Here is a 14,679-nt window from a genome sequence, read left to right on the forward strand (position 1 = left end):
ATTAATACGCTATTAATAACTTATATTATAATAACACCCTTGCTTTCATACACTCATTATTGCATACAGATCTAGAAGTTTATCACAATGTACTTTTTACAAAGTACATTCAGAGTTGCACAGTACTGAACTTATTATTATTATTATTATTATTACAACTACAATTCTTCTGGACGTAAAGTGCGGGCAGCGCTGCAGAGTTCTATTGCACTATGTCATCCATGCCTACATATACATGATTATTATTTACAAACTGTAACATGATCTGTTGCGGCAGAACATAATGTGTTAATGCCAATTGTGCAACTGAACAATTATTCTGACACACATCAAGGTAGAGGGGCTTTTATTTTGAAGGCGTCTGGTTTTGTTTAGGTCCCTCCACGCGAACACTAACAATAATGTCTGAAATTAAAGTATACTGAAAATGCACTGTTAATTAAGGTTGATCTAAGGCGGGGAGATCCTTATCCTTAAATAGGCTTTGGCAAAATTCAACCACGAGCTCCAATACAATTATATAGATATAGCCTACTGACACTTTCTGAATGGTTGGACAATGCTCCGATTTACACATTTAGAATAGAATGGAATAGAATAGAATATACTTTATTAATTAAATTCAGCACCACAAATCGCTCACAATAAATTTAGGTCGTCAAAAATACGAATACACAGTCAAAGATATACATTCTAAAATATATAAAGTCCAAAAATATACAAGGATTTATACAGTCCAGTGCAAAAAAAACTGCAGTGCAAAAAAAAAATTCATGTACTTCTATTTTAAATTTAGCATCTGATATAGTTGTTGTATGGATATACAGTCATTATGTTTACCGCTTGGGAGCCACAGCAATCGGATCCTCATTATGACCCGACCACAGCTGCTTTGAAAAATAGATAAATTGCCTGGAACAGACGCCGATGTTCGCCTGCTGTCCGCCTCGACATTGATCAGGCTATTTGGAGAAACCTCCAGCCCCCTTTAACGCGTCACTTCAAGGAATCTTTAAAGGGTCCGTTGCCTGTATATAAAATGGCTCAGTTTCCAGCAGCCAACACCATGAACACATTGAACAGTATGAGGACACAGTCACCACAGATAGTGGCAATGGCTAATAATAACGACCCCCTGCCCCTCGGCTGGGAAATTAAAATCGACCCGCAGACAGGGTGGCCTTTCTTTGTGGATCACAACAATCACACCACAACCTGGAATGACCCGAGACATGATGTCAAAAAGGTAAGACCTGTAGTTATAGACAGTCTGCCACAAAAGTTGGTTGTGAATGTTATTATCACTGTAAGGTGCTACTTTAGGCTACACCGGGTTGTATTGGGTTTGACATGACGGCTCCGTTTATCCCGATGAGCGCACACGGCTGGATCAACAACGTGGCTATTCGATTAAAGGATATTTTATATTTCTGTGTTGTCCGATAAAATTTGATCTGTCACTGATCTGTCATGGGCCTTCTGCATACCCCCCCCCCCCCCCCCCACACACACATGCTGCTCATATATATTCTTGTGTTATGATCTAAGTCACTGTATGACTGGCTGGATGACGCACACTGCAGTATGTAAAGCTGAAAGTAACTAAACAAACAACGATACGAGCTTTGGACATTTTCTTAAGTTTATGTTGGGCAAAACGCGCAGGGCATATTTTTATTCTTATTTCCCTATACTGCAAACACTTTTATTGAGGCGGGTCCGTTAGTTGGCCTGTTGGACAGATAGGCGCTGGCCTGGCTGGAATGTATTTATGTGATATGTTTTATTATTATTATTATTATTATTATTATTATTATTATTATTATTATTATTATTATTATTATTATTATTATTATTATTATTATTATTATTATTATTATTATTATTATTATTATTTATTATTATTATGACTATTCATATTAATAACAATATCATCATCATTTAGTTTTGTATATTCAAATTGGTTTGCGGAGTTAACTATAACTGTTAAGGCTTGAGATCGCACACACTAGCCGTCTAGTTGGTCTCTGCATTTGAGAGACCCAACACTTGTTGTCCAAAGTTAGTGTCACGAAGAATCTGCTGGAAAGACACAGCTGTCGGGGATAAAACTGGTGCAATGCTGCTGGCAGTGTTCAGCGTCCCATGCCCAAATGGCAGAGGGCAAAGGGTCGTTCAAAGCTATTCCATAACTTCTGTTGTCTTAGAAAAAACATGCTTCAAGACACGTAAAAGTTTTTAATTTTCCGCCAGTGGTTCACGTTTTTACAGTTACCTAATGGAGACATATTCGGTTGTCATGCAGTTTGGTCAGATTTATTATCGTAAACATTGAGAGGTGTGGCGTGGGCAGCCCAGTGGAAGGAGCAGCCTCTGAGTGGGACAATGCTACTCCTCAACCACCTATAAAGTCAATTAATCTTTATAACTACATGATAGTTAGTATGATGTAAAGGCCTGAGCAAAATAAGCTATGTTGGGAAAATAGATGGATTTGGTATGTCACGATCTGTGAGTTTCTCAAATTCTGTGTTGAAGTATTCTCTGCCATGAATGCAACGGTTATGACAGATACTATTTTATATATTAGATTAGATTAGATTAGATTATCTAATTTACATCATCAAATATTCACCAAATGAACCTCGACATATTTTAAACTTTTAAAAGTTTAAACAGAATTTGTCATAGACTTCAAGGCCCCAAACATCTCCTTATATGAATAAGTGACTTCATTGGAGTGCTTGCCTCCTGGAAGCTTCCTGCAGTCGGAAGTCTTAACGTGACACTTCTAGAAATCAACATGAACCCAGACATGTGATTTAGGCCTATATGAGAAGATTTACAAGGTGTTTGTTAGAGAGAGAGGACACTTTCAAGAGCCTCTGTGCCTCTGCTCTGCTTCAAGGCTTCCATTGTGCATAGTAAACATTCACTATAGGGTCCCCAAATCACAGTTAGAGTTAGTAATCATTACCACCAAATGGGTTCTTTACATGTTGGACAGTGATTCGGAGGCCTGGGCTTGAACCATATCTGTTATTTACATGTTGGTCAGTGATAGTTACGCTGCCGGGCCAGTATGAGTATAGTGTCTTTCCTCCTGTACCACTGTACATATTAATACTACAACTTTATACATACATCTGATTAGCACTATTACTCAGTTGTTTAATCACCTGTACATTGTATATCACTATTGCACTTTTCTGTTACATTTGTACTCTGGTTGGATGCCAAACCTCTTTTTGTTGTACTGTGCTTGTGCTTTATAATGACAATACATTTGAATCTAATCTAATCTAATCTAATTGGGGGGCTGGTCTTGAACATATCTGTTCTTTACAGTGATTGGTGATCTGTGCCTGTAAAGTGGCCACAGGTTATTCTGTGTGCCTCACGTGACTTAATGTTTCTGGCCCAGAGAAGTGTATTACTTCTGTGTAGTTTGGTGCTGATATGCACTGTGTGCTCATTCAGCTGTTCGGGCCAGCACGCCCATGGAGAACTTGTGGCTGAAATGCAGCTTACAGTAGATTTGTTGTGACAGCTGTGAGGGTAAAAATCTCTTATCATTGCATAGAGAGACACACACTGCATACGTGAGCATTAAGAAGGGCAATAGAATGTCGTCATTACTGGACATTTGATTCTATTAATTCTGGACACACATAATTTTGTATGGCCATATTACTATGGGAATATCAGTAGCCTCTGACTGTATTTAGGCTACACTTAAATGTTCACTGTCTGTATAGCCTCTCTGCTATCTCTTAGCCTATCTGTTCATTTCAGTCAATGCCTTAGTCAGATGTGTGTATGTCTGTACAAACTCTTTAATATTTCTGTACATACACGGTATTAAATGTTTCTGTATATCACTCAGCCCTCAGATTTATCACCAACAAGGTGATATAGTACTCACCATTGTATCCTGTGCAATAAGATTGGGTGGTCCTGTCTGGGAGAGAGACGTGATTTGCACTGGCATCTACAGTATTTCTATATAAAGCCATTGTTGGAGATCTTCCCACCATATATAACTTATATTGGACTGGACCTCTGGACCTTATCGTACTCTCTCCAATGATTGGCTCATACTTCAAACCTCCAGAGTTTGCACTGAACTTCGGAAATGTGCTTATAGCTTCTGTGCCCCTGACATGTGGAATGTACCTTTATATCCTCAGGAGAGTTACAATATTTAATGACCAACCATTTCACCCCAGTCTGCAGTTGTTTTTAATAGTTTTAATATTCTTTCATTAGACTTGGCCCTTATTGTGTTACCAGATCTATTTTGTACCATTTGTCAACCCCTATTCACATATAAATTGCACATATACGTATATAATATAGCACATATATTGTCCCTTTCACTGCCGCACTACCAAATGGTTAACCCTTTCACTGCGGCGACACACAGAAGGTTAACCCTTTCACTGCCACACGACAGAAGGTTAACCCTTTACTATCGCACAACCGACGGTCGTGATAGTAAAGGGTTAACCTTCTGCCGCGTGGCAGTGAAAGGGTTAAAACACACGCTGTGTCTGAAGATAATCACAGACATTATGCGCAGACAACCCAAGCAGACAGACACGTGCTGACGCACACATGCACACCCTCGGCACCGTCCCTACACATCCCTATGGCACGCTAACAATAGCCTTGTTGCTAATAGCTCTTTTCGGTGGTCATGGGCAGGTGTCTTTACTCTGACGGCTCAGTCGGTTGTCATTGGGAACGCAAACGATAAAAGCATCACTGAACTTAATGCACGCTCGACGAGCGTGGAAGGGACCGGGGGTTGGTTGTCACATAGACACATTACTTCATGAGCGTTGTGTGTCAATAGTCTATTTATAGCAACGGTTGCCCTCTTGATGGAGGTGGTCTAAATTGTTTCTCACACTACCGCAAGAAGAGTGGGCTGCGAGTAAAACAAAAACGAGAGATATTTATTTATTAAAATGTTTGTTAAATTAGGGGAACACAGAGTTTACATAATGAGTGACACAATTAGGACAGCGTCAACTATATTGCGTGTTTGAGGAGGTGAGACTTTTGGCATACCAGATGGACATTTCACATTATAACCTTTTGGCCTAGGGGTCAACCTTCATAGCCAATTCTCTTTCTTTTCTCCCCCCCCCCCCCCCCCCCCCCTCTCTCTTTTTATTTTTAAACTAGTCTCTGTACGTTTCTAGTTGTCAAAATACCAACATTATTTCACCCATTCCTTGTGTTGGAGAACCTTTGTGATGCAAACATTGGCTCGAAAGTATGGCGAGATGTGCCCCATTCCTTTACAGCATAGTCACAGTGCTATTTTTACATGCGGTACAATACACACAGGCTTTGGACAGAGAAGGTTCCAGAATGTTGAAAGTAACGGAATGAAAGTTTGTTTACCGCTAGTACGGGATGTTGAATGTACTGTAGGCAACCCTTTATACAAAGAAATTACGTTATCCTTGGGTTCATCTTAAAGGAACACGCCAACATTTTGGGAAATTAGCGAAGTAAAATTCATCTTCTACAGAGGGAGACAAGAAGATAGATACCAGTTTCCTCTCTGTGCGTTCAGTAGAAAGCTATCTGGCTGTATGTTAGCCTAGCTTAGCACAATGAATGGAAGCGGACAGTGCCGGTTAGCCTTCGGGGGAGGTGTTAGTTGGACAATGCCTAGGCCAACCGGCACTGTCCGCTTCCATTCATTGTGCTAAGCTAGGCTAACGTGCAGCCAGATAGCTTTCTACTGAACGTACAGAGAGGAAACTGGTATCTATCTTCTTGTCTCTCTCTGGAGAATACAGTAAGCTAATTTCCCCAAAATGTTGGCGTGTTCCTTTAATGCCTCTGATTCTAACGTCAACGAAAACCCCACCCCTACGCTGTGACTGTCTTTCAGGTTAGCCAGTTGTCTCATAACGGATCCAGCATACAATCCGACCCGCTCCCCCAGGAGCCCCAGAAGAGCTTCGTGAGGGAGATGAAGCACCCCACTCTCCGCCAGGGCTACGTGCCCATCCCGGTGTTCCATGAGAGCGCGGAGCTCCGCAACCAGCAGCACCCGTGTTTCTCCTTCATCCAGCCAGCGGCTCTGCAGAACGTCCGGGCAGATGGACGGACGCCTTCCCCCACACCGGGGCTCCACTGCCGGCCCAGGTCACCGTTACAAGGCCCCTCCGATAGCTCCGCCCCTGAGCCCGGCAAGTCCTGCTCACCTGTTTCACACATACCTGAGGTGAGACTTGAGCAAATACCTTTTTCTTTTATTTATTTGAGGTCTAAGCATGTTATAAGCTAATAAGCTGTAACTCATTAATACTATGTTATATATATATATATATATATATATATATATATATATAGGCTATAACTCATGAATACAAAGATGGTGTCATGCAGGATAGATGGTTAGTAAGAGTAGTTTCTAGAAGATGAGATAAGATATTCCTTTATTGATCCTCTTGGGGGGATTCAGGTGTCATAGCAGCATGGGGTAGGGGGCAATAAAGATTTTTTATCTGAATATATATATAAGTAGATTCAGATTCGGATAACTTTTAATCGTCATTATGTTTACAAAAAAAGTAAAAGTAAACAATATACACAAGGTACCCTAATTGGCATTATTATAATTCGATTTTGGAATGAATAAAATGATACTAAAGATGATGACAAAATTCTGCGATTTTGACTGCAAGGTTGTATTCACACCGCTGCAAACTGGGTCTTCGCTTTCAAAGGTCCATAACGCCCCTCATCACCAGCCCCCACGACCCAGCAGCACTGGCCTCCAGGCGGGTTACATCCCCATCCGGGTGATCCACGAGGGCGGAGGAGGCCCGGCGCAGACACAGGCTCCTGTCAACCCCAGCATGTACACCCAGCGCCACCCGTATCCGGAGCACCAGCCGCCCTTCCATCGCCTGCAGCCCGAGGAGTGGGCCGGTCACTGTGCCGCTCCGCAGCCTCCCAGGGACAGGGCCTCCCCCATCGTGCTGACCCAGCACAGAGACGCCGCTCACCTCCCTCATCACATGAGAAGCCAGTCCCCTATCGTCGCACAGGTCATGGGAGAGAGACCGCAGGTAATGTGATCCTTAATGTCGACCATAACACTGCCATTTAATCTTGATGGACTTGAAAAGACAACGCTTGACAAATGAGTGGTGTTTACTATTTGTGTCGTCTGCGTTGTCAGAGATTGTGATAGTTTTCCTGTAATTCTCCCAGGTTCAGCAACATTTCGTCACGAGAGATGCGCCCCAGAGAGCGGAACAGGAAGAACTGCAAAGGTCTGAAAACCCTCAGTTCTCTCACTCTGTACACAGAGATGACAGCCAACAGCCTCAACAGTTCCAGCATCCTCAACAGTTCCCACAGCCACAACCTCAGTTGCCTCAACAGTTCCCACAGCCACTACCACCACCACCACAACAACAACAACAACAACAACAGTATCAACCACCTCAACAGTTCCCACAGCCACAACCTCAGTTGCCTCAACAGTTCCCACAGCCACTACCACCACCACCACCACCACAACAACAACAACAACAACAACAACAGTATCAACCACCTCAACAGTTCCCACCACCACCCCCACCAGCACCACAACAACAGTATCAACCACATCAACAGTTCCCACAATCACCATCACCACCACCACCACCACCACCACCACCACCACCACAGCAGTATCAGCCACCCCAACAGTTCCCACAGCCACCCCAACAGTTCCCACAGCCACCCCAACAGTTCCCACCGCCACCACAACAGTTCCAACAACCTCAACAGTTCACGCCGTCCCCGCAGCAGGAGTTCCAGCCACTCCCGCCACCCCAGGCAGCGCAGCAGCCGCCCCAGGCAGCGCAGCAGCCGCACCAGGAAGCGCAGCAGCCGCCCCAGGAAGCGCAGCAGCAGTCGCAGCAGACGGCGAACATCACCGTTCAGATACCTCCCAAACCAGAGGCACAGGGGTCTGTCCCCGTCTCTCCCGTCCTCCCAGAGGTCCCGCCCGCGAAGGTGGACGGTCAATCGACCGCCCAGTGCCCGCCGGGTCACCCAGGCTTGGCGAAGGTGCATCAGATAGTAGCAAGAGTTGCCAAACTGGAGCACGAGGTGAAATCCTTTGACGGGAAGAAGAACGATAAGAGATACTTACTACTGGAGGAGCTGCTGACCAAAGAGCTTTTAGCGCTGGACACCGTGGACCCGGAGGGGCGCGTGGACATACGGCAGGCGAGACGCGACGGAGTTCGTCAGGTGCAGACCATACTGGAGGGACTGGAGCAACTGGACGAGGTGCCGGCTGGGCCTGCCAATGAGTCCGTGAGGGAAGGGGACAGCCTACCGCAGAAAGGAGAGCCCACTGATCACCCAGGAGAATACTGAGGTGGCCAAGGAGATATCATAGTGACTGCAGAAGTGTATTCCCAGAAGAGAGAGAGAGAGAGAGAGAGATTGAATTAGGCTGCACGGCCATCTCCCTTCCTCTTCTCTCTCCACCGCTGTTGTTGGACTTTAAATTGCATGCATTGATTAACAGCATTGGTACATTCACGCATTCACCACATACGTGATGGTAGCTCTGTGCGTTCATGTGTCTCAAGCCAATGTTACTGCCTTCTTTGTAGTGCCAATGTCTTCATAATAAGACGGCTGTGTCACGATAAAGGTGTTGGAAATACTGTCAATTCAATATAATGAAATAAGAGGCCTTTATTCATAAATGGAAGGAAGGGATATTTTTTTAACGCATGCCTTTTTTGTCCTTGGTGTGTGGAGAGATGATCCTCGCTCTGTTCGTCATACAGCGGGAACGCCAATTACCACACCAGTGCATTCGTTGGGGGCTTCAAAAGCAGTTACTGTAAACAGGGGGGTTAGGCTCTGTTTGCTTTCGATTTTAAAATGTAAACCCGAGATCGCAGACTCCTTAGTAAAGATAAGAGCATTCCACTCAGTTATGTTAATATACTGGATATTGGAAAAACTTTCCACTTCCTGAGCTGAAAGTGAATTCACCCTAACCCTCGTACAAACTGCATAACTCATAACTCAATCAGCAGACCCTCTCGTCCTCATAGTTACAGGGCCATCTGCTGAAGCTGCTTCATCACAAAACACACTGAAGATGTTTATTAAATACCGCTTTTTTTAGTGCATTCTCTTTTTTTTGCTGTCTTTGCACTTAATACGTTCACCATTCTTGAAATGTAACTGGCTGAAGGATCAGCGGCACTCATTTGAAGTATCTCAGTTACACGAGTTAGGATTGACAGATTGTTTTGAGTGTTTATACGTGTATTGGTTTACTTGTTGTTTTATCAACACAATATATCAATATATTTTGATCCAGAAATAAGAAAAAGTTTATCATTTGTGAATTTTGGTACATTTATCAATGTATAATGATGAGAGATATGGATGTGGGCTGTGTATTTCACATGTGATGTGAGACTATCAGCATTTTGCTGCTAATTAAGAATCACAGTTAAAGAGTGTCAGAGTGTCATTTTTATATTTATCAAAGCCACAATCTGTAATAAGAGATTCAACAACATAAATAGCATAAAAGTCTCATGACGCCCCCACAGGCGGAAATGTTCCAGTTCATAAACTTGACAGGACCCACAATCTGTGACACTTAAATGGGAGTTTCACCAAATTGAATATCGACAAGGTATGCACACGTTAAACACACTGTTTCTATGATGTATTGGTATGGGGTGAGTAGTTGTCATTATATAATAAACAAGATAATAATCCATCTGTGTTGAGGCTATTCCTCGAATAATCTGTTTAAACTAAAAACAGCTTTACAAATTATGGATTGTGGCTCGGTGTTTATCACAGCTTGTGAGTAGCAGGTTGTTGCAGTGTTGAAAATGAGTCACATTGGTATGATTGCAAATAAAATGTATTTGGCATTGATTTTGAGGGACTTCCGTTTTAATTCCTGCCATCACAGTATTCCAGAGATTTTACAGGTTTCAACAAGACGTTTCGCCACAGCGGCAAACACAAGTACAGTAGATGATGGTGATTGGGATATGAACGTACTGTACATGTGACTAAACACCTCATCCCATCCACGACCTTAACTGGGAATTGAGCTAGTATTCAGAATATTAAGTGTATTTTAGTCATTTAATGCGTTTGATGCATTTAGTTTATTTTCATCAATACACTGTTGGCTAATTGGGATACTCTAGGATTTCTTTTTGGAGTTACCACATGGAAACATCTGAAGAAACCAGAATAGAATACCTGGGATAATAGGCTACTGATATCATCTGGGATATACTGAAGCATGTTTCTTTTGCAGCCTGTGTTTCCATGGTAATGTTGAAAATACCCTGTTTATTCACATATAGGCTACAGGAATATTAATGATTGAGATCTGGAGATGCACAAAAAACACTTATGGGCTTCCAAGAAAGATAATAATAACCAAGATATGATGTTTTACCCAGAATTCTGTGTGCATGTAAAGACAAGTCAATATGGCAACTTCTCCTGCCTGGTCTGTATTGTGTGCTTGATCCTATTGAATTGATCCTGCACTCAACTAACACCTTGTGCATCAGAGATTTCAAATATTTAATCATATGTGTGAGTTGCCCCACTTTTAAAGCTGTGCCGTGTAGTATTGGGAAGAAAAGGTCATCTCAACAATAATTAGTTATAGATGCTGTAAATGAATGTCTAACGTCGACAACAATCCCAAATAAAAATAAAAAAGAACATGTAGTATCGACCTCACTCCTGTAGGCTGCTTGGTCGTCGTTGATGATTAGGCCTGATCACTGTCCTGTCATCGGCATCACCGCGTGGGAGCCGTGTGTGGCAACAGGCATGGGAGTGAAGGGAAGGGGGCTCAGGACACAGCCCTGGGGGGGCTCCTTTGTTGAGGGTCAGAGCTGTGGTGGCCCATCCTCCCCACCTGGTATCAGTCTGACAGAGTCTGTGATCCAACTGCACAGGTTGAGTCCTAGAGTCCTAGATTCCTGAGCTTGGTGTGGAGTCTGGTGGGGACTATGGTGTTGGATGCCGAACTACATCCGACAAATGGCATCCTCACACAGAAATTAGGTTTACTAGTATGCACTCTCTAACTAAGGAATCTACCATGCTTATTTTACTACCTACTATACTAATATACACTCAAGTCTGTAGCACTCAAGTTTGACACTGTTTGACGAACAATGTTACTTATAGTTACCCTTAGCTGCCAGAGTTGTACCCTTCCTGCTGACTTGTTGTACAGAACTTGTAAGTCGCTTTGGATAAAAGCGTCAGCTAAATGACTAAATGTAAATGTAAATAAGGAATAGGGGTTAAGGGCACTGTGGAGTGTTGTGACTATTGTGTCGTCCGTGTATCTGTTTTGTCGGTAGGGATTCATAAATTTCTCAGGTATTTTGCGCCTGATTCCAATGGAATGGTAGGCTAATGCTCTACATTTTAATTGGAGCATCGGATTGCATTCACAAATCCACCATAAGTAAAGCAACATTATGCACAGAAGTTGGTGGGCAGGTAGGACTAGGAACACAAGGGTAGGAATGCCAAACAGATTTTCAGTTTCAGATTGTTCAGTTCACATTTTCAGTGCTATGGAGATCAAGTATTTATATATGTGACACTTTATATATTCAATACTAAAGATTTAGGCCTAGCATACTTTATTTTGATTTCTCAGAGGTTTGTTTTATTCCTCAAACTACATGGTGCAGCTTTAATGGTGACACACCACCCCACTTTTAACAGTGATGTCACAACCCTGAGTCTACCTTTAACTGTTAAAACCATTTATGTATTTATTTAGATTCTTCTCGATCTATGGGGTGTATTTGAGTCGAACCTGAAGAAGAAAACACTTTTTGGAACTTTCCTAACCCATTGTAATTAGGAATATATCTGTTTTACTCCAATGATGACAAATATGACCAATGTAAATAAACCTTTACAGTCACAAAATACAGTGAATACATTTAACAAGGACTCACACAAAGATGCAAAGCATTAGTTGTGAGTGCCATGCCTGTGGACCACCTCTAGGGGCAGAGTGGCTAATTGTGAATGAATGTGTGGGTGGGTGAGTGATTGAGTGAGTGAGTCTAGGAGGTGCTTTGCATAAAAAAATAAATCTATTCAAATTCATATGTACCTGCTGTCTAGTGTTATTTCTTCTTTTTAAGAACTCAGTTAAACAGCTAGTGAATAAAAACATGTCTCCATTCCTATTGCCTAGGCTGCTGCCCAGTTTTTTTACATTCAAATAACAGATTGGGCCTTTAAAGGTCCAGTTAGTGCTAAAACGCAGTGTGGAAATAGCTCTGGCAATGCAGATTCCACTCTGGGTCTATCTTGTATTTGTAGAAAAGTTGCACAGAGTTCACAGCCAGCTCTGTACATATCGTCAGGCCAAAGATATAACCCTAAACTACTGCACAAAGTGCACATACTAAAGGAAAGATACTGAGGTGAAAAAGGGTGGGCATCAGACAACGCAAGGAGAGGAGGGGCTGAAAGTTTACTTCTGGTCACTCCGTTACCTGGTGAGAGAAAGTGGGAAACTAATCGAGAGACGATCAAGGTATCAGGGAATTAAAATTACCTTTGAAATTGAGTGAGGGGTAAAGCTTGGCGCCATTATGACGTATATAGCTTTACCAAATGAGCACCTTCCTAATGTTTCTGTGCAGATATGGCTTTGGGACAGCCAGATATAGAGAATGAATCAGTTATGCCTCAGTCTGTTAGGGTAGTGTTTAACTTGAGCCCAAGAGCAGAACACAGGGAGAGGAGAATGGAGCGGTTTAGGTTGTTTAATCCAAAAAGGTACCATGCAGACAGGGTTATGAATGTACAGGAATGTGCGACAGATGCGAGCAGGAGCACTCCTTTTGATTACAGGAACGTCCAGGCGGGTGGTGTCTTGGGAGCAGTGATGCCACAGATTACTTGTAAAAATAATCTGATTACTGATTACTCCTTTAAAAAGTAATCTAGTTACTTTATATAAGGTCACAGCTGTCCACTGCTCAGGCACTCTAGGTGGACAGTGGTTACCAAACTAAATAAAATAGAAATGTATATAATATCATTTTAATTAAAAAATAAAATTGTAAAACCGTGTAATATAAAACATGGTATTAATATAGTTTGTTATTCTCATGTGTGTGTGGCTGTGTGCGTGCGTGCGCGAGCGCACGTCCCATCTCCGGTCTAGCTGACTGTACCCCTGGTCATATCATCAGCATTATGAGATAGTAACTAAATAGTAATGCACAGCCACTTGGAAAAGTAACTGTAATCAGATTACTGGCTTGTAAAAAGTAACAAGTTAGATGACTATTTACTGAAAAAAGTAATCAGATTAGAGTAACTAGTTACTGGCATCACTGCTTGGGAGACAGCGTAGACCGAGCGGCAGGTGATGTAGCAACACTCTGACAGGGAGTGGCAGGAAACCCAGGTCTCTTGTCGGGGCTGGTGATGACCTGACGAGTCTCAGGTGCGTTGATTGATCCCAGGTGACAGCGTGGGGTAGGAAGCTGCCCATAAGGGTGTGGAAGTAGCAGGAGAGAGAGAGAGAGGCCCTGGCCATGATTGTAACACAGTCTGGTAAATTAGTTTAACCCTTTCACTGCGACAATACACAGAAGGTTAACCCTTTCACTGTGACAATACACAGAAGGTTAACCCTTTCACTGCGACAATACACAGAAGGTTAACCCTTTCACTGCCACACAACAGCAGGTTAACCCTTTCACTGCCACACTACAGAAGGTTAACCCTTTACTCTCTGACAAGAACAAGTTACAGGTTGAAAAAACCCTCAGCTCGGAACTAGGCAAAATCTGCATATGGCTCGCCGATAATAAACTATCATTACACATGGGCAAAACAGAGTCCATTCTCTTCGGTTCAAATAACAAACTCAGCAAGACCGACGGCTTCTCAGTTACAGTGGGTGACAATATTGTCACAAGGAAAGATGAAATTACCTACCTGGGTTCCATCCTAGAGGCTAATCTTTCCTGTGACAAAATGGCATCCAATGTAATAAAAAAAAGTCAACCAACGAACTCGATTCTTGTACCGGATCTCCTCTCTGGTAAACAAGAATACCCTGAAGACTCTGGCAGGAGCACTCATTCAAGGGTACTACGACTATGCACCTCATGGTACCAAAGCACCTCAAAGGCACTAAAAACAAAATTACAAACATCTCAACAAATTGGTCAGACTACTCACTGCTTGACCTGACTCATAGAACCCACCTCACCCCTGCCCACTTTGACAACCTAGGATGGCTTAGAGTAGACGACAGAGTACAGCAACTTGCAATGGGCCTGGTCTACAAAGGTCAGTGAATACCACGATCACAACACCAGAGGGAGCTCCACAAATCATGTTAAACCCAGATTCGGCTCAAACAAGGGACTAAACACGTTTCGCAATTATGCCACATCAATGTGGAACGCCCTACCCAAAGCTGTAAAGGAATGTGAATCACTACCCACTCTCAAAAACACTCTCAAAGAACACCTACGGGAGACTGCAATTCGAAACTGGCCCCTGCAAATGTCCTAACCCAACCCCCTCCAATGTACAGTAAATGACCAAGTATGGCTTTGTCAATATTCCAATGTA

The 14,679-nt window shown here is 42.7% G+C and overlaps 1 protein-coding gene across 1 annotated transcript; it reads left to right on the plus strand.

The window, feature by feature from the left end:
• Positions 1-1,084: 1,084 nt before the first annotated feature.
• Positions 1,085-9,851, plus strand: bag3 (BCL2 associated athanogene 3; the record flags this gene model as incomplete). The annotated part of the gene is given in 5 exon segments (XM_084321389.1): positions 1,085-1,246; positions 5,915-6,250; positions 6,756-7,100; positions 7,246-8,384; positions 8,386-9,851. Coding segments are annotated over 5 exon segments (2,025 nt in total). The 3' UTR covers positions 8,429-9,851.
• Positions 9,852-14,679: the final 4,828 nt, after the last annotated feature.

The sequence above is a fragment of the Notolepis coatsorum genome (assembly GCF_963971535.1).
Source record: "Notolepis coatsorum genome assembly, chromosome: 9".
In the NCBI taxonomy this organism is placed as follows: Eukaryota; Metazoa; Chordata; class Actinopteri; order Aulopiformes; family Paralepididae; genus Notolepis; species Notolepis coatsorum.